This window comes from Alligator mississippiensis, chromosome 15 (genome assembly GCF_030867095.1).
Source record: "Alligator mississippiensis isolate rAllMis1 chromosome 15, rAllMis1, whole genome shotgun sequence".
Lineage (NCBI taxonomy): Eukaryota > Metazoa > Chordata > Crocodylia > Alligatoridae > Alligator > Alligator mississippiensis.
Genome location: NC_081838.1, coordinates 6,800,325 through 6,819,248, shown reverse-complemented (window position 1 = coordinate 6,819,248; position 18,924 = coordinate 6,800,325). Strand labels below are relative to the sequence as shown.

General features: G+C 67.0%; 3 protein-coding genes across 6 annotated transcripts; 2 read left to right on the top strand and 1 right to left on the bottom strand.

Moving 5' to 3' along the window:
- The first annotated feature begins 247 nt into the window (after positions 1-247).
- Positions 248-13,309, top strand: ITGA7 (integrin subunit alpha 7). Of its 3 annotated transcripts, XM_059719235.1 has the most exons (26): positions 248-505; positions 3,095-3,222; positions 3,594-3,673; positions 3,928-4,183; positions 4,417-4,548; positions 4,712-4,831; positions 6,683-6,890; positions 6,977-7,170; positions 7,883-7,971; positions 8,062-8,189; positions 8,280-8,375; positions 8,693-8,754; positions 8,920-9,089; positions 9,379-9,528; positions 9,661-9,773; positions 10,417-10,621; positions 10,810-10,893; positions 10,976-11,055; positions 11,134-11,211; positions 11,298-11,400; positions 11,529-11,705; positions 11,773-11,877; positions 11,975-12,088; positions 12,165-12,263; positions 12,339-12,464; positions 12,920-13,309. In XM_059719235.1, the coding sequence occupies exons 1-26, from the start codon at positions 306-308 to the stop codon at positions 13,088-13,090; spliced, it is 3,468 nt and encodes a 1,155-aa protein (XP_059575218.1). In that variant the 5' UTR covers positions 248-305; the 3' UTR covers positions 13,091-13,309. The 3 variants fall into 3 exon arrangements, with proteins under 3 accessions (XP_059575218.1, XP_059575221.1, XP_059575219.1); XM_059719238.1 differs by lacking the exon at positions 4,417-4,548 and having other exon boundaries at positions 249-505; XM_059719236.1 differs by lacking the exon at positions 4,712-4,831 and having other exon boundaries at positions 252-505.
- Positions 13,310-13,468: 159 nt separating this feature from the next.
- On the bottom strand, positions 13,469-15,356 carry LOC106737459 (protein S100-B). Of its 2 annotated transcripts, XM_014596511.3 has the most exons (3): positions 14,411-15,352; positions 14,015-14,150; positions 13,469-13,934 (listed from the first exon to the last, which is right to left on the bottom strand). In XM_014596511.3, the coding sequence occupies exons 1-3, from the start codon at positions 14,431-14,433 to the stop codon at positions 13,791-13,793; spliced, it is 303 nt and encodes a 100-aa protein (XP_014451997.1). In that variant the 5' UTR covers positions 14,434-15,352; the 3' UTR covers positions 13,469-13,790. The 2 variants fall into 2 exon arrangements, with proteins under 2 accessions (XP_014451997.1, XP_019338857.1); XM_019483312.2 differs by lacking the exon at positions 14,015-14,150 and having other exon boundaries at positions 14,411-15,356.
- On the top strand, positions 15,325-18,816 carry MCRS1 (microspherule protein 1). Its single transcript, XM_006267672.3, has 14 exons — positions 15,325-15,450; positions 15,672-15,801; positions 15,915-16,053; positions 16,349-16,507; positions 16,636-16,745; positions 16,890-16,998; positions 17,117-17,255; positions 17,354-17,429; positions 17,583-17,611; positions 17,721-17,813; positions 18,033-18,115; positions 18,236-18,323; positions 18,436-18,563; positions 18,653-18,816. The coding sequence occupies exons 1-14, from the start codon at positions 15,345-15,347 to the stop codon at positions 18,737-18,739; spliced, it is 1,476 nt and encodes a 491-aa protein (XP_006267734.3). The 5' UTR covers positions 15,325-15,344; the 3' UTR covers positions 18,740-18,816.
- The last annotated feature ends 108 nt before the right edge of the window (positions 18,817-18,924 follow it).

Genomic DNA, 18,924 nt, shown 5'->3' with positions numbered 1-18,924 from the left:
AGTGGACACGGGGTCCCCGGGGCTGGGTGGACGTGGGGACCCGGGACAAGGCAGCCGCCGAGGGCCCGCAGCCGGGGGTGGACGCAGGCCGGGCACGGGGCACCCCCAGCTCCCGGGCCGCCTCTCCCACGCGCGGGAGCTGTGGGGAGCCCCGGGGGGAGGGGTTGCGGGGAGTCCCGGGGGGGTTGCGGGGCCACCTGCTCCCGGGGGGGTCCCAGGGGGCGGCCCCGCCGTCATGTGCCCGCGGGGGCGTGTTCGGGCCGCCCCCGCCCCGCGCACAGCGCAGCCCGCAGCGCGGCGGCAGCATGCGGGGCGCGGCGGGAGCCCGGCTCCGGCTCGGGCTCTGGCTGCCCTGGCTCGGCCTCGCCTGCCTGGGCCCGGGCACCGGCACCGGCGCCTTCAACCTGGACGCGGCGGAGGCGGCGCTGAAGGACGGGCCGGCGGGCAGCCTCTTCGGCTTCTCGGTGGCGCTGCACCGGCAGCTCCGGCCCGCGCCCGCCGGGTGGTGAGTGCCCGGGACCCCCCGCCCTGCCTCAGTTTCCCCTCGCGCCGCTGCCAGCCCGGCGGAGGGCTCGGGCGCCTGGGCTCTTCCCTCCGGCTGCCCCGGGCTCCGCACGTGGGTGCGCTCCGGGGTGCCCGGGGCAGGGGGTGTCCTGCCGCCCCCCGGTGCCCCCCGTGCCCTGCCCCGGGGCCACACGGCCGGGCTCCCGGGGGTGCCGCTGCGGCCCGGGCCCGGAGGGGCTCAGAGAAAGCCCTGATGAATATGTATGAGCCTCCGGGCGCAGGCGGCAGCCCCCATCCCGCGGGACCCCCGCCTCCCCGCAACCTGCTCCTGTATTATTCATCGGAGCCCGGAGAATTGGGAGCTGCTGAAATCGATGCCCCGACGCAGCCCTGGGGGGAGGGCCCCAGCCCCAGCCCCAGCCTGGAGGATGTGATGCAGCCACCTCTGGGGAGGGGCAGGGGAGTGCACAGTATAACGGGCGGGAGGGGGCAGGTGTCCCTCTGGGCTCGTGCCCGGGGTGGGGTGTTCAGGGGGCCAGGCGCTGCCCGCATCCGGCTGGTGACTCAGGGCGACGTGGGCCACAGGGAATGTGCTGGGCACCCGCTCCCTGCCCCCCCCCTTTGTTGGCTTCTGCCCCCCCCCACGGTGCCCAGCTGCCAACACCCACTCGGATTCCAGGCCCCAGCTGCCTTCCCCCAGCCAAGCCCAGAGTTGTGAGCTTCCTTGGGGCAGTGCCCTGGCTGTACCCCATGGGGGTCACTGCCCCCGACGCTGAGGATCCTGGTGCAGGAGTTGGCGGGGAAAGGACTGGGCAACCCCCGGCACAGGCATGGGCATGGCGTGTGCTTATGTGTGTGTGTGGGTATATGTGCATGACACATCTGTGTGCACACCCATGTGCACAGCACATCTATATGTGTATGTGTGCATGCCCATATGCACAACAAATCTGTGCATATGGGCATGCACCCAGCAGGCTGCATCTGCCTGGAGTGTGTGTATGTCTGGGGCGTTCCCCCCCGTGCAACCACCCTGGGCCTAGAAGCCCCCTTCTTCAAAGACCCCTGCCCAGCCCCAGGTCCTGATCCTGGCGCTGGGGGTGTTGGCTGGGGCAGGATGCCGAGGGAGTCATTGCCCCATCACTAACCTCCGATGACCCTGGCTCAGGTCCCCTTCCCTTTGCTCCCCCTCAGGGGGATGGGGCAGGGCAGGGAGGCCCAGGCTGGCCTCCCCGCCCTGGGGTGGGGGCTCTGGGGGAGCAGGGGGGGTCACTGGGGTCAGGCTTGGGGCTGGGCAGGGGACAGCGCCCAGGTTCTCCAGCACTTTGGGGGCAGGATGGGGGGGGTTGGAGGTGCAGGGGTCCCATCCCCCTGCTTGGTCCTTCTTTGGGCATGTTGCTGCCGTCCCACCCTGGCGCGGGTTATTCTGGGTGAATTCCAGTTTATTTTTACCCGCTCAGTCCCAGCCCCAACGCGCCGACGCTTTCCCACCTCCCTGGGGGTCCAGCAGGGCCTGGGGGGTCTGCGCAGCACCCCCAGTCTCAAGCTCTTTGGGGCGTGTGCATGTGTGTCCGCATGTGTGGGGCAGCCTGCTTCTGCTCCCGGCCCCTCTCTCACTCCTGGCCTGAGAGTGGGGGGGTTGGGAGGGGCAGTTCCCCCCCCAGGGGAGCCGCCGCTCCCCGTTCCCAGAGTTGGGCCCGTCCCAATCCCTGGCCTTGGCCACGGCCGTGGAAAAATCCCTGTCTAAGAGCCGGAGCATCCGGTGGGGCTGGAATGTGGGGCGGGGAGGGGCGAGCCCACCCCTGCCCTGCCCTGCCCCAGGGGCCTGGCCCCGCCAGCATGGGGGGGCTGCCTGGGGGGGCCGTTCTGGACTGGAGTGGAGGCCGGGAGGTGGCTGAGGTGGGGGGCTCCTGCAGAGCCGGATTGGGGCCTGTCGGGCCTTGCACATGCTTGTGCATGGGGGAGTTTGCACACCCACATTGTGCACACATGCACACACAGTCACTCTGCCCCCATGTGCCTGTGCACATGGGTGTTTGCATTCAAGTACATGCATGTGCATGCACACGCAGCCTCCCCTCCCCATGTCTGTGCAAACGGGGTGTTTGCACGCCCATACCTGAGTGCACGTGGACTTGCACACACAAGCCCCGTCACATGCCTGTGCACACCGGTGTTTGCATTCATGTACATGGGTGTTCATGCACACACAGCCTGTGCCCATGGGTGTTTCCATGTGTGCTCATACGTGAGCGGGCACACGCCTTTGCACGTGTATGCAGGCGCTCTCCTTCCCTCTCAGCCCCACCGCCCTGCCTGGGCCTTGATGCAGCGTGACCTGGGTGCGGGGGTGTGAATTCCAGGCGGGGGGAGGGCAACAGCTGCACATGGGCGGGGGGGTGGGGGGGCACGGGTGTTGGAAACGGCACAGGCTGCATGTGCTCGTGCAGGCCAGCCAACACATGTGCCCCAGACGTGTCCGTGCTCCCATCCATGATGCAGCCTGGGGTCTTGTGGCACTCGCGCTGGTGCAGGGGGAGGTGGCTCTGGGGAGTCCCTGGGGGTCTGATGTGGCCCCGTCCCCCTGCAGGCTGCTGGTAGGGGCCCCACAGGCACCAGCCTTCCCGGGCCAGGGGGCAAACCGGACCGGGGGCCTCTATGCCTGCCCGCTGACCCGCGAGCCCGATGACTGCTGGCGTGTGCCCATCGACCAGGGAGGTAGGGGCTGGAGGGGGGGCGTTAGAGGGGCTTTAACATCCCCTGCTGGTGCTGCGGACATGATCCTGCCCTTGGCACTGTGGGAGTGGGGCCCTGATCCTGATCCTGAATCCTTGTGAACATGGGGGGAGGGTTCACCCTTCCCTGCTGGGGCAGGCAGCCAGGTACAGAAAGGCCCCGATCCTGCCCTTGGGAAGGGAGAGTGGGGGTCCCAATCCTGCCCTCAGGGACATGGGGGTGGGGGGAGGGGGGTGTCACTGCTATTTGATGTCACTGCAACGGGGCTCAAGATCGGGGGGGATGAAGATCCTTGCTGGGGGGTAGGAGGGGGTGGGTCTGCCCGCCTGACTGTGCCCTCCCCTTCCACCCAGCGGACCTGCAGCGGGAGAGCAAGGAGAACCAGTGGCTGGGTGTCAGCGTGCGGAGCCAGGGCCCCGGGGGCAAGATCGTGGTCAGTGCATGGGGGGGTTGTGGGGGGCGAGGCTGGGGGTTGCTGGGAGCCAGGACGCCCGGGTCCTCTGGTGCTGGGAAGGCTGGAGCCGGGGAATGCCGGGACACCTGAGTTCTCCACCCGGCTCGGGGAGGGGAGCGCGCTGCAGCGGTTTGGGCTGGCAGGAGAGGCCTCCAGGACACCTGGGTCCCTTCCCAGCTGTTTCTCGAGGGCCCAGGTTGGGGTGGTAGTGACCATGGGCTGGGGTCCCTCAGGCGTGCGCCCACCTGTATGAGGCGCGGCACCGCGTGGGGCAGGAGCTGGAGACGCGCGACGCCGTGGGCCGCTGCTTCCTGCTGAGCCAGGACCTGGCCGAGCGCGACGAGCTGGACGGCGGCGACTGGACCTTCTGCCAGGGGCGGCCCCAGGGCCACGACCGCTTCGGGCTGTGCCAGCAGGGCCTGGCTGCCGGCTTCTCCCCCGACCGCCGCTACGTGCTCTTTGGCGCGCCCGGCACCTACAACTGGAAGGGTGAGGCGGGGGGGGCGCAGACCCCCCCCTCCATGCTGGAGGTGCATGCTGGCAGGGGGTGGGCTGATGCCAGTCATTGTGCCAACTGTTGCCAGGGGCCCTTTCTCTCTCCAGCCACCTTCCACCAGGCCTGATGCTGGATCCCTGGCTCCCACTCCAAGCCATGCCGGACTCCTCCCCTTGCCCCCCAGTTAACGCCCCCCAGTCCCGCGACTAACGGGCGCTTGTTGCAGGGACCGTGCGGGTGGAGCGCTGCAACCAGAGCACCCTGGACCTGGGGCTCCTGGACGACGGGCCCTACGAGGCCGGGGGCGAGAAGGAGCAGGACCCCTCACGCATCCCCCTGCCCGCCAACAGCTACCTGGGTAGGGGGGCCGGGGCCCCCGGGTGCTAGGATCCCCCCCCCCGCCCCCGCTCTGCCCCCCGCCCAAAGGTCTGCAGCTGGGAGCAAATGGGGAATAGATGCAAGGGGCAGAGGCCCAATCCTGACTCTGTCTGTCTCCCTGTGTGTCCGGGCCGGCCCCGCAGGGCTCTTGTTTGTGACAAATGTTGATAGCTCGGACCCCGACCAGCTGGTCTATAAAACGCTGGAGCCGTCCGAGCAGGGGCCGGGGGCCAGCGCCGACGTGGCCCAGAATAGCTACCTAGGTTGGTACCCGCGAGGCCCCCCCACCCCGGCCTGTGTCCGTGTGTCTGTCCCTGCCCTGTGGTGACTGCTCCCGGATCCATTCCCCCCACCACTGCCACCTTGTCCAGTTTCTAGCATGTGTGTGTGTGCGTGTGCATGTCTGTGTGTGTGCATGTCCCTGTGTGTTCCCGCGTGTGTGCATGTCCGCGTGCATGTGCATATCTCCCCAGGCTTTAGGAGAAGGGAGAGGAAGCCAAAGCTCCTCCTCCCTGCTTTGCAGCCGGCTTGGGGAGGTGCTGATCACTTGCCCCCCTGCTCCCAGCCCTCTGGCAGGGAGGGGCAAGTCCTCTGCATACCTGTACACATGTGCACGCACATCTCCTATGTATGTGCGTGTGCACTTGGCGCACATGCCCCTCTGAACCTGCATGCAGATTCTGGGCCCTGGATGGGCGTGCATGCATGTACACAAGCGTGTACACATGCACACACACACACAACCTCCCTGCATACATGCATGTGCACTTGCACATGCATCTCTCTCTGGGCTTGCACACAGACACCTGCCCTGGACTGGCATGTACACACATGCACACCCCTCCCTGCTTACATCTATATGCATGGGTGTACTGCGATTCCAACCCCTCATTGCACATGCAACTCATGTGTGCACACCTCCTGCCCTTCCCTGTAGACATGTGTGGTCCCTGGCACATGGGCTCTGTGGGCACTAGGGACCACAATCTCCCTGTGCCGCATGGTGGGCACCAGGCATGCTCCAGGCTCCAGCCTGTCCCTGGGGTCTCTCCTGGGGGACACTGGGATCTCCTGGGGGTTGGGGGGGGGGTTAGGACACTGGGGCCGTCGGAGCCTGGCCTAGCCCGGTGCTGCCTGTGCCGTGTGTTGCATGCTGCGTGGCTGCTGTGCCATGTTTGAGGGGGTGCACAGCTCCTGCATGCTGGGGCAATGCTGTCTCGCCCCCTTTCTGGCTGAGCCCGGGGGGGGGCAGGGGCGTATGCTGGGGTCACGGGCCTGGGGCTGCTCAGGGGCTCCTGGCTGCAAGGGTGACTCTCCACTGGCTGCTGCAGTGAGGGGCACAGGACACATGCTGATGCTGCTGGGGGGGGCAGGGGGTCCTTCCCTGCCTGGGCTTTTCTCCACGGACTAGCTGCTGGGCAGGGGGGCCTGTCTCCTTCCCCCCACAAAGCACAGGGCAAAGGGCCCTGCCCTCCCCCCATAAATCCTGGGGGGGCACATATGCACCTGGCTCTAGATCTCAATGACCTTCCTGCCCCCGTGACCCGCAGACCACCCCTGCCAGATGGGACCCAGGTGTCTGGGCTCCTGACCCCACCGCCCCTAACCCCTAGACCTCCTGCCGTCCAGCGCTGGGAGGAGGAGGACCCAGGAGTTGGGGCTCCTGACCCCACTGCCCCCAACCCCCCAGACCTCCTGCCATCCAGCATTGGGAGGAGGACCCAGGCCTCCGGGCACACACCCCATGCACCCCCAGTCCAGCAACGGGATTGCCTTGCCTTTCCAGCCCGGCTACTCTGGTGGGGCCCAGTGCTCCCGGGCCCACAGACCGGAGTCCCCCAGGCCGCGTTCCTGTGGGTGCTGAGCAGACAGACAGAGGATGGGTGGGTGGGCCACCGGAGCAGCCGTGGTGGGTGGGGGGAGGCTGGAAGGAGCCCGAGTGCAGCCCCTGACCCTGGGGGGGAGGGGGGACATGAGGCCCTGTGGCAATCCCCGGAGAATCCCCCCAGCTTCAGGCAGTATGGGGTCTCTGACCCACACCACTGCTCCGTTCAGCAGGGGGTGGTTGTGGGGGGGTGACTCTGATCTAGGAGTAACCCCTTGCATCCCCTCAGGCTTCTCCCTGGACTCGGGGAAGGGGCTGACGCGGGCACAGGAGCTGAGCTTCGTGGCAGGCGCCCCCCGTGCCAACCACACGGGCGCCGTGGTCCTGCTGCGCCGCGACGCCCTCAACCGCCTGGTGCCCGAGGCCTTGCTGCCTGGCGAGCAGCTCACCTCTGCTTTCGGCTATGCCCTGGCCCTGGCCGACCTCAACAGCGACGGGTGAGCTGGGCGTGGGCAGGGCCGGGGCAGGGGCAGGGACTGGGGCAGAGCTGGGTCTGACCCTCCTGCAACTCTTCCCATGCCAGCTGGCTGGACCTGGTGGTGGGGGCCCCCCACTTCTTCGACCGGCACCAGGAGCTGGGCGGTGCTGCCTATGTCTACATCAACCCCAGCGGGCGCTGGGAGGGCGCTCGGCCCCTGCGCCTCAATGGCCCCCCCGGCTCCATGTTTGGCGTCGCTGTCGGGGCCCTGGGTGACCTCAACCAGGATGGCTTTGAGGGTGAGCGGAGGGGGCAAGGGGGTAGTTTTGAAGGGAGGTGTTGGGCAGAGTCCCTCTGTAAGGAGAAGGGGAAGGGGCAGGTGTACACCTGAGTGTGCACACGTGTGTGTATGCATGATGCAGGCATGACTTGGTGCAGAGGGTTGTATTGTGATATGGGTGTGCACATGTGTGTGTGTGTTGAGCATGTGAGCTGCAGGCCAGGGCCCCATGTGCACAATATTGGCTGGTGTGTGTTGGTGCAGGGGGTCTGGGCTTGGTGTGGTGGGGTGTGCATGTACATGCAGGTGTGTGCATGCATGATGCAGGGCAGGCACCTGTATGCACAATATTGGCTGGTGTGTGTTGGGGCAGGGAGGTTGGGATTGGCATGGGGGCGCATGCACGTATATGCAGGCATGTGCATGTGTGATGTAGGCTGGTTGCCCATATGCACAGTTTTGGCTGGTGTGTGTTGGTGCAGGGGCTAGGTGTGCATGCATGATACAGGCCAGGGCCCCATGCACACAGTGTTAGCTGGTGTGTGTTGGTGCAGGGGGACCAGGCTCGACACGGGGGCGCATGCACATGTGGATGCGCGATGCAGGCCAGGTCCCATGTGCATGATGCCACCGGGCCTACACTGGTGTAGGTGGCTTGGGCCAGGCGTGGGAGGTGTGTCTGTGCGTGTGCTTGTACTCATGCTTGTGCCGGGCTGGCTCCTGCCTTGCAGACGTGGCTGTGGGAGCCCCCTTTGATGGTGCCGGCAAGGTCTACATCTACCATGGCAGCAGCCTGGGCATCGTCACCAAGCCGGCGCAGGTGAGGCATGGGGCGCAGCCCTGCCACGTCCTGCCCCAAACCCGCCACTTCCTGTCCCAAACGGCCGCTGACTGTGTCCATTGGCTGCAGGTCCTGGATGGGGAGGCTGTCGGCATGACGACCTTCGGCTACTCGCTGTCGGGGGGCCTGGACGTGGATGGGAACGCGTATCCCGACCTGCTGGTGGGCTCGCTGGCTGACACTGTGGCCCTGTACAGGTGAGACCCTCTGGCACTGGGCATTGCATTGTGGGCCGGGCTCTGGAGGACTGGGTGGGGTTGAGGTGCCAGCCCATGGCTGCCTTGCAGAGCCCGGCCCGTCATCCACGTGTCCCGGAGCATCACCCTGGAGCCCCCGAACATCGACTTGGAGCGCGAGACCTGCCGAGGGCACCCGGGCATCTGGTGAGTCCCCTCCTGCTCCCCGTGGCCCGATCGCCTGGCTTCTCTCCAGCTGGGGGATGGGAGGCAGAGCTTGTGGGTCAAGGGCAGGGAAGGGAGGGGGCTGGGAGCCCCCCAGGACTCCTGCGTTCTTTCCTCAGCCGGGCTTGCGCTGGGGGTGAGGGTGGAGTTGGCACAGGCTGATGTGTTGGGGAGGGGGAGTCTGGCATGCTTGGGTGGGGTTTGACATGTCTGGGGGGGGGGGTCTGGCATGTCGGAGCAGAGTCTGGCATATCAGCTGCCCCCCCTCACGCTGGCCCCTCTTTGTGCCCCCACTGCAGCGTGGATGTGCGCCTTTGCTTCAGCTACACGGCCACCCCCACCAGCTACAGCCCCCACGTCAGTGAGTCTTGGGCACCCCTGGGGGGGTCCCTGCCATGCTGCTGCACAGGGAGGGTGTGAACGGCCCTGGAGAGCCCACATTCCACCCCAGAGGTGGCTGCATCCATGGACCAGGGGCTTGGCAGCCCCACGGAGCCGGGGCACTCACGCTGCTTCCCCCCTGCAGCACTGGAGTACTTGCTGGAGGCCGACGCGGACCGGCGGCAGCTGGGCCGGATGCCGCGCGTGGCCTTTCCCCAGCGGCGCCCCACCGACCCCGAGCACCGTCTCTCGGGTGAGGTGGAGCTGCCGGGACAGCGCGCCCGTGTCTGTGTGGACTCCACCTTCCAGCTCCAGGTGAGGCCTGTGCCCTCCCCTGTGCCCACACCACCCCCATGCACCTGCCACGGGCCCCACACGTGTGCATGTCTCCCTGTGTGTGCGTGTGCATGTGCCTTCACTGCATGCATGTGCATGGGCAATGCACTCGCCTGCAGCCCCTCGTGCACGCGCCCAAAGCCCTTGCATGGATGTGCAGACAGGTGCATGTTCACGCGTGTGCATAGCCCTGCACACACATGCACTTGCTCACGTGCCCAGTTCCCCTGTGCCAGCCCCCCAGCTCAGCCTCACTCTGTGCCCACAGGACAACATCCGTGACAAGCTGCGGCCGATCGCCGTGGTGCTGAGCTACGACATCAAGCTGGCCCGCAGCAAGCGCCAAGCCCCTGGTGCTGCTCTGCCCCCGCTGCCGCCTGTGCTCAGTGCCCAGCAGCCCAGCATCCAGCGGGCACAGGTACATCTCTCGTTCCAGCCAGCCCCCACCTCATCGCAGCCATGCCAGGGGCTGGGGGGTGCAGGGAGCTGATGGGTTTGCCCCAGAGGGGGGCAGGGGGCAGCTTCTCATTGCACAGCTGATGCCCCCCAGGTGCATTTCCTGCGGCAGGGCTGTGGGGAAGACAAAGTCTGTCAGAGCAACCTACAGCTGGAGGCGTGGTTCTGCTCCCGCACGGGGGACGCCGACTTCCTGCCCCTGCCCAGGTGAGGGGGAGGATGGGTGTGCAAGGCACACAGAGGTGTGCATGGACCTGTGCACATGCTCACACATGTACAGGTACCTGATCTGTGTGCACACACTTGATGCAGATGTGTCCATGCGTGCAGATGGGCATAGACTCGTGCACAAATGTGCAGCACAGAAACATGTACACTCAGGCAGATGTGCACAGACCAGTGCAAACTGGCATGTGCACACATGCAGGCACAGGCCCCTGTGCACAAGTACAGTGCATTGCTACTTACACATGCATACATGCGTGCAGACGTACGCCGAGCCACGCACACGCCTGCAGGCAGACATGGGCACATGCGCAGGCCCACATGCACACGTGCACATATGTGTGCAACGCATTTATCTTGGGATGGTTTGCACGCATACATGGACATGCAGGCAGATGCATATACATGCGTGTGCGCACAGCCCTGCACGGACATGCACTCACTCACATGCAGGCACCCCCAGCCCTGCACCTCTGACCCCGCTGCTGGTCCAGCCTGTGGCTTCGGGTTTAAATCCCATTGTTTCCTGAGTGCAGGGGCGGGGGTCCGGCCCCTCCAGGGGGGCAGCATGGGGGGGGGGTCCCTACCAACTGCAGCCCCTGACCGTGGGGCTGCGGGGGGGCAGTGAGGCCGATGGCACGGCCATGTTCGCCATGACCGACCAGAAGGACGTGGCCCTGGAGATCCACGTGACCAACATGCCCTCGGACCCAGCCGAGCCGCAGCGTGATGGCGACGATGCCCACGAGGCCTTGCTCACCGCCACCTTCCCATCCGCCCTGCTGTATGCCAGCGCCCGGCCCTACGATGCCCGTGCGCCCCCTGGCATGGTACAGGCACGGGGCTGGGCACAGGGTGGGGAGCTGGGGCTGGGTACAGAGAAAGGAAAGGGTCTGGGGGCTGCATATAGGAATGGGTGGGGGTTGTGGGGGACAGATTTGGCATGGGGGGTACAAGAGCTGGGGCTGGCCATGGGGCAGGGGGGTCTTGCCCCCACGGCTCCACTCTGCCCCCACAGGAGAAGCCAGTCTTGTGCCAGTCGAACGAGAATGGGTCGCAGGCCGAGTGCGACCTGGGCAACCCCATGAAGCGCGGTGCTCAGGTGGGTGCCAACCTTGCCCCGACCCCTCTCCCCTGCCCCCTGACCCCCGAGCCTTGACCCCTGCTCCCTGCACTCCTCCCAGGTGCGGTTCTACCTCATCGTCAGCACCTCGGGCATCACCCTCGAGACCACAGAGCTGGAGGTGCAGCTGCAGCTGAGCACGTGAGTGCCCACAGCGGGGGCAGATGGGTCCCTGGAGGTGTCCCGGGGCTTGACCCATCCTGACCCCTTCTCTCACAGGATCAGCGAGCAGCCAGGGCTGCAGCCGGTGCTGGTGCGGGCGCGTGTGGTCATTGAGCTGCCCCTCTCCGTCATCGGGTGAGTGCCTGGAGCTGGGAGGTTTTGAGGGGGCCGGGCTGCGGGGGTTGGGAAGGCGCCTTCTGATCCCAGCCGCTGCCCCGCAGCACGGCCAACACGGCGCAGCTCTTCTTCGGCGGGACCGTGCGGGGCGAGAGCGCCATGAAGCATGAGAGCCAGGTGGGCAGCGCCATCCAGTACAATGTCACGGTGAGTTGAGCAGGAGCCTGGACACCTGGGTTCCTTGCCTGCCACGCTCCGTGCCTCAGTTTCCCCGAGTTGGGGATGTCCCCCCTGCCAAGGGCTCAGGGTCTGAACTTGCCCCCCCACTGCACCAGGTCTCCAACCAGGGCCAGTCGCTGCGGACGCTGGGCTCGGCCTTCCTCAACCTCCAGTGGCCACACGAGACCCCCAACGGCAAGTGGCTGCTGTACCCCGTGCGCCTGGAGCTGCAGCCCCACGCGGGGCCACGCGTGGCCTGCAGCCCTGCCACCAACCCCCTGCAGCTAGCGCTGGTAGGTGGCCCCTGTCCCCTCCACTCCTCCCCCAGCCCCCCCACCTCTGACCCCCTCCTGCCCACAGGAGCCCCCTGGCCGCAGCCGGCGGGCAGCCGAGCCCGCGGAAATGCCCCCCAAGACACCCCAGCGCCAGCTCCTGCCTGCAGAGAGGAGGAAGAACATCACCCTGGTGAGTGCAGCCCAGCCCCCCACCACACACATTTGCAGCTGCTTCTGGGGGGCATCATGTTCCCCCCAATCTCCTTCATGCCATGTCTCCATGCCAGGACTGTGCCCACGGCACCGCGCGCTGTCTGGTCTACCAGTGCCCACTGCACAGCTTCGACCGTGCTGCCACGCTCAAGGCCTGGGGGCGCCTCTGGAATAGCACCTTCCTGGAGGTGAGACCCCTCCTGAGGTGCGGGGCGGGGGGTGCTAAGCTGCTGGGTGGGGTGCTGAGTGCTGCCCCTCCTCCAGGATTACCTGTCTGTCACCTCCGTGGAGCTCATCGTCCGGGCCAGTGTCACTGTGAAATCCTCTGTGCGCAACTTGGTGCTGAAGGACGCGGCCACCCAGGTACCGCCGTGCCCCCTCCTCGCTCTCCGGGATCCCCCCAGCTGCCCCCTGACCCCTGTGCTGCCTCCTCCCCAGATCCCGGTGACCATCTACCTGGACCCAAGCGTGGCAGGCGCCCGGGCCGTGGCCTGGTGGATCATCCTGCTGGCTGTGCTGGCCGGCATCCTGCTGCTGGCCCTGCTGGTCGCTGTCCTCTGGAAGGTGAGTGGGGGGTATGGGATCCCCCCCACGCCACCCTGGCGGCATCCAGCCCCTTGCCCAGGCCACAGCAGGTGGTGTTTGGGGGGTGTCTCTGTGCCTGGCCCCCTCCCTGGGCAGCGTCTCAGCTTACCCTGCTCCATCCCCACTCCCAGTGTGGTTTCTTCCGGCGCGGTGCCCACGACCCGCCCTACGCCACCAGCTACTACCGGGCGCACCTGGCGGTGCAGCCCTCCGAGGCGGAGAAGCCATAGGGGTAATGGCCCGGCCTGCCCCGGGCGTGCACGCGTGTGCTGTGCTGTGCTGTGTTGGAGGGTCATGTGTGGCGTGCAACGGGACGTCCCCATGGGTTGTGCCTGGGCACCATGCCCGGGGGGGGGTGCACCAGGGAAGGTCTCGGTGCAGCCCCTGAGGTCTCTGCTCCCTGCCCTGACTCCCCTCCTCTTCCTCCCCCCCAGCTGGGCTTTTTCAAACGGGCGCGGGCCCGGCCGCCCGCAGTGCCGCGGTACCAGGCAGTCAAGATCCCACGCCAGCTGTGCCAGCCGGAGCCCACGGGCACCCCTCTGCGGAAGGACTGGGTCACGCACTGGAGCCTGGGCAGCTGCAGCCACACCCCCGTCTCAGCCTAGACCCCCCAGCCCGGGACGGGGGCAGCATGGACCGGGGGGGGGCGGTCTGCGTGTGGCAGAGGGGGCCCTGCAAGCATCCACACCCGGGCAGAACTGGCCCCGCTGGAGAGGTGTCCTGGCCCCCACTATGACAGGGACTCTTTTGAGGTGGGGGGTCCAGCCCCATTGCTGGGAAATGGCTATGAATGGAAATAAAGGGGACCTCCGCCCCGCCTGCTAGAGCGACTCTGTCCATCTGTGCCTTGGCGGACCTGTCTCTGATGTTGGGGTCTCAGGGGCCCCCACCCCAGCCCCAGCCCCAGGGAATTACCCCCCACAGCCCAGCCTGCGATTGCCACCCCCCCAAGACCCCCGAGCCGCAGTGCAGGACTCCTGTGGTCCCCAGGACCTGGTTTATTTATGCACTGCTACAGCAGAGGTTTGCGCGGCGGGAGCCCGGAGGCCTGGGTTGCCTCCAGCTTGGGGTGGGACATGGGGTCTCCGGGGGAGTTTAGAGGAGGGGGGCCTGGGACCCCAGACACCCGGCTTCCACCCTGGCTGTGGCAGAGGGGTGGGGTGGTCAAAGCAGAGGGGCCTGGGGCCCAGGAGTCTCCCAGCACCAGCTCCGTGCCTCAGTTTCCCCAGAGTCCTTACATGGTGGGGAGGTGGCCATGGTTCAGCTTGAGCCGGGGATGAGGCAGGGGGTTTGCCCCCCCATGGGCTACTGGTCCTGGAGGAAGGAGGTGTGACAGGCGGCGGTCACCATGGCGACGAGCGTGGTGTACTCCTGGAAGTCAATGCTCTTGTCCCCGTCTGCGTCCAGGTCCTTGAAGAGCCGCTCCAGGGTGTTGGGGTCACGGATCTCCTGTGATGAGGCCGGGGTGGGTTAACAGGGCGGGGGGTGGGGAATGCAGCTGGCTCTGGGGTGGGCCAGGGGGCACCTACCTGCACGAACTGGGGCAGCTCCCGGTTGACCAGGGCTTTGAGATCCGCCTTGCGCAGCCGGCCACGGCAGCCCGAGTAGGTGTGGAAGACCCGCATGATGGAGACCAGTGCCTGCTCCAGCGCCGTCAGCGCCACGCTGCAGGCGGGGGCACGGGGTGAGGGGGATCTCCCTGCACGGTCCACTGGGACCCCCTCCCCACCAGGGGCTGCTGGTGTCTAGGAGGCCCCTAGGTCAGAGGTCACTCACTAGAGCTCCCTAAGCGCTAGTCATCATCCCCCCCTCCCCCCAGGATCCACCCCAGAGCCAGCCGCACGCCCGCTGGGCTAAAGGCCTGCAGCAAAAGCGGGGGGTGCAGAGCCCCGGGATGGGAGCTGCGCCACGTCCCTGCTGCTTACCTCTCCTGCGGGTGGCAGGCCATGTCCCGCGGCCGTGGAACCGCCTGTGCGCCCCGGTCGCTGCCCAAAGCAAATGGCCTCGGCACCGCGCGCTGCCTGCCGGGGCGATGCCATCTCGCCCGCCTGCCCCCCCTGGACTAAAAGCCCTGGGAGGCTCTAATGGGGCCAGGGCCATTAGCAGATGGAGCCCAGATGGCTCCGTCCATCCGGAGCGGCCCCCGCAGGAGCCGGCTGCCGGGAAGCCCGGGTGGGGGAGGGGGTGGGGGCCTGGAACTGGAGAGGTTAGACCAGGGGGAGGGTGCGAGAGCACACCTGAGAGTGTGCGTACACCTGCGTGCACCTGGTGTGAGTGCATGTGTGTGTGCACGCCAACACCTGTGCATGCACTTGCACATTCCTTCCTGTGCGTGGGCATGTGTGCATGTCTGTGTGTGTGCGTGTGTCTTCGCACCTGTGCATGAGCATCCACCTGGGTGTGCGTGTGCACGTGTGCATGCCTGCGCCTCTGCCTACACCCGCAGGCATGTGTTTGTGGCGTGCATGTGCGTGTGCGTGCACAGAGGCGTGTGTTTGTGCCTGTGTGCGCGTGAGTATGAGGGGTGACTGGGGGCTCCTGGCCCCTTTTGCTTCCTCCTGGGGCCCTGGCAGCGGCACACGAGGGTGCACCGCATGGGGGTGCACCAGAGGCCACCTGCAGCCCTAGGGATGCGCGGGTGGGGGGGGGGGTGTTCTGGAAGCCCTGTTGCCATGGTAATGATCCTGTTGCCACGCCGCTGCATCAGGTTGCTATGGCAATGGCGGGGGCAGCTTCTGGGGGCTGCTCCCCTGCAGGACCCCCGAGCCGGGGCAGTTGCGACTCTCAGCTTCCTGGCCCCTGCCGCGCCCCATAGAAAGATGGCGGCCCCCAGAGAGGCACCGAGCTGGGCTGGGCAACATGGCGGCGCCCAGGGAGAGAACCCGGAAGTGGCTCCTCTTCCTGCCAGAGACCCGGAAGTGGTTCCTCGTCCCTGGCGGAGCAGGAGCCGACGCTGCCGGGAATGGTAGGTCCGGGCCCCTGGGTTGTCTCCTGGCCGGGGGAGGGGGTTTGGGACCCCGCACGCCTGGGCTTTCGACCAGTTTGGGGGGTCTCGGAAGCGCAGGCGCCCGGGCGCTGTCCCAGTTCCCGCGCTGGCCCCGGTGCTGCAGGGAGCAGCCCCCGCTCCTCGCCCGGGCCCGGCCGCAGCCTCCGTGGGGGCAGCACTGAGGCCTGGTCCCCCCCCAGACGCGCTGGCCTCCAGACTGATGGCGTCGGGCGCAGCGAGCCGCTCCGAGGACGAGGAGTCGCTGGCGGGGCAGAAGCGCAGCTCGTCGCAGGCCGCGGGCACCATCCCCAAGCGCCGAAGCTCCTCCAGGTACCGGGGCTCGGGACCCCGCTGCTGCCCTGGGCGAGACGAGGCGGCGGGTCGGGGCTGCCCCCGGGCGCGGGGTGGCGGGGACTCACCCGGAGCCGTGTCGCCGCCGCCAGGTTCATCAAGCGGAAGAAGTTCGACGATGAGCTGGTAGAGAGCAGCCTGGCCAAGTCGTCCAGCCGGGCCAAGGGCCCCAGCGGCACCGAGCCTGGGCGCTGCTCCGGCAGCGAGCCCTCCTCCAGCGAGAAGAAGAAGGTGCGGGGCGGGGGAGGGGTCCAGCCCCGATGCCTGAGCATGGGGCGCTCGAGTCACGCGGCCAGCCCCTGGGCCAGGTGCCAGCTGCGGCCCCCGGGCACATTTCCCATGCGGCCGTGACCCCCCTCACTCCTCCCCCTACAAGAGCTGGTGCTTCCTTCCCCCCCCGCATAACCCCCAGCAGCGTCCCTGGGCTCTTGCCTTGGAGCCTCTCCGAGCTGTCTGCAGGGTGGCGGGGGCAGGGGCGGGGTTCTGCCCCCCTCCCGACCCTGCTACTGGCTTTGGCCCTCGGCAGGTCTCCAAATCCATCTCGGCCCCTGTGGCGCCGAGCCCGGTGCCAACCCCCAGCCTGGCCAAGCGGATGAAGAAGAGCAAGCAGCCGCCACAAGTGACCAAGGACCTGGGGCGCTGGAAACCTGCTGACGACCTGCTGCTCATCAACACTGTGCTGCAGGTGACGGGGCGGGGAGGAGGCTCTGGACAGGCCGTGAGGTCCTGCCCCAGATGGGGCAGCGTTTCAGGGGCAAGGGTGGGGCTCGTCCAGGCCCCTCGCTGAGGCCAGCCTCTCCCCGGGCTCTGCAGACTAACGACCTGACCTCGGTGCACTTGGGTGTGAAGTTCAGCTGCCGCTTCAACCTGCGGGAGATCCAGGAGCGCTGGTACGCGCTGCTCTACGACCCCGTCATCTCCAAGTGAGTGCCCGCCTGGGCTGCAGCCTTGGTCCCCACTGCTCCGGCCTCAGTTTCCCCCCCGCAGGGAAGCAGGGCAGCCGTGGCAGGGAGTGGGCTTGTGGGTCTGCCCAGGGGCTGGGCCAGCTGACTGTCTGCACCCCCCAGGCTGGCATGCCAGGCCATGCGGCAGCTGCACCCTGAGGCCATCGCTGCCATCCAGAGCAAGCTGCTGTTCAGCAAGGCCGAGGAGCAGCTGCTCAGCAAAGTGGGCTCGGTAAGACCCTCCTGCCCTCCCCAACGCTCCCAGGCTGTGGCAAGAGGGGCTGGAAGCAGGGGGCCTCCTGGCTCTGTCCTTCCGCCCCCTCCTGCTGAGCCATGTCCTGCCTCCCCAGACCAGCCAGCCCACGCTGGACACCTTCCAGGAGCTGCTGCACAAGCACCCTGAGACCTTCTACCCAGCGCGCACAGCCAAGACACTGCAGGTGCACTGGCAGCTCATGAAGCAGTACTACCTCCTGGCCGACCAGACAGGTAGCTCCTGTGCCCACCTCCTTCCTGCCGCTAGCCCCAGGGCTGTGGGCTCTGCCTGCCTGGGGGCTCTGGACCCTGACCCCACCATGTACGTTCAGTGCAGCCGCTGCCCAAGGGTGACCAGGTGCTGAACTTCTCCGATGCTGAGGACATGATCGACGACAGCAAGCTGAAGTGAGGGTGGCCGGGTTGTCCCTGCGGCACTGGCTTGGCAGCTTCTGCTGCTCCCCAGGGTCCCTGTGGGATCGAGCTGGGGGGCTTTGTGGGGGTCTTCAGGGGCAGCGCGAGCTGGGCCTGGGAGGCACTGAGTGCAGCTTCTCTCTGCAGGGACTTGCAGGACGAGGTGCTGGAGCACGGTGAGTCATGGGGGGTGGGTGTGAGGAACCCCCATCCCTTGCCTTTGGTGCCAAGAGGGTGGGGTGGGAGGGGAGCTGCCCCGAGCGCTCCCCATGTCTCCCCCCACAGAGCTGACTGTGGCCGACCGGCGCCAGAAGCGGGAGATCCGGCAGCTGGAGCAGGAGCTGCACAAGTGGCAGGTGCTGGTGGACAGCATCACGGGTGAGTGCTGTGGCCTCCCGCCTCCCCTCCAGCACCAGCTGGGCTGCTCAAGCCTGGGGTATTATGATCCCAGCACCCGTTCCTGCCCAGGGCAGAGGGTCGGACTTGATGATCTGTTCAGGTCCCTTCCGACCGTTGAAACTATGAGTTGCGCGCGACTTCCTCCCCACGTACTTCCAGGGACTGGGGGGGAGTCTAAGCTTCATCCTCTCCCCCCAGGCATGAGCTCCCCCGACTTCGACAGCCAGACGCTGGCCGTGCTACGGGGCCGCATGGTGCGCTATCTCATGCGCTCACGGGAGGTGAGGCCTCCCGGCTCCATTTGGGGGCTGCTGGGAGGGGCAGAAGGTGCCCTGAAGCTTAGTGGGGTGGGATCCCTCCCAGTGGGAGCTGGCGCAGTTCTCAGGCCCGGCGCCTTGCAGATCACACTGGGCAGAGCCACCAAGGACAACCAGATTGACGTGGACCTGGCACTGGAGGGACCTGCCTGGAAGATCTCTCGCAAGCAAGGTGTGTTGTGGGGAGGCACGCAGGTTGTGCTGTGTCTCGGAGCTGGGGGTGTCTGTGCCATGGGTGGTTGGAGGGGGGAGAGGCTCCTGCTCACCCCCTGCCGTCACCACAGGCGTCATCAAGCTTAAGAACAACGGGGATTTCTTCATCGCCAACGAGGGCCGGCGCCCCATCTACATCGACGGGCGCCCTGTGCTGGGTGGCAGCAAGTGGAAGCTGAACAACAACTCGGTGGTGGAGGTGAGTGCAGCTGCGGTGCAGGGTCAAGGGGGGGCCCAGGCCCGGGGCAGGATCTGACCTCCCCCTTGACATGTGCCCCCTTTCTCCAGATCGCCAGCCTACGTTTCGTCTTTCTCATCAACCAGGATCTGATTGCACTCATCAAGGCCGAGGCTGCCAAGATTACGCAGCAGTGAGGGCTGGGGGGGGGAAGGGGGGTCCTGGCTGTGGCCCGTGACTTGTGGCTGCTTCTAATAAAAGATTTGTGCCCCCAGCACTGGGCTCTCGGTGCTGTTGGGGTGGGGGGCTGCCGCAGGTGCCCCTGGCTGCCCCTCCTGCACACAGCAGCTCCTGATCCCCCCCGTCCTGGCACTGAGAGACA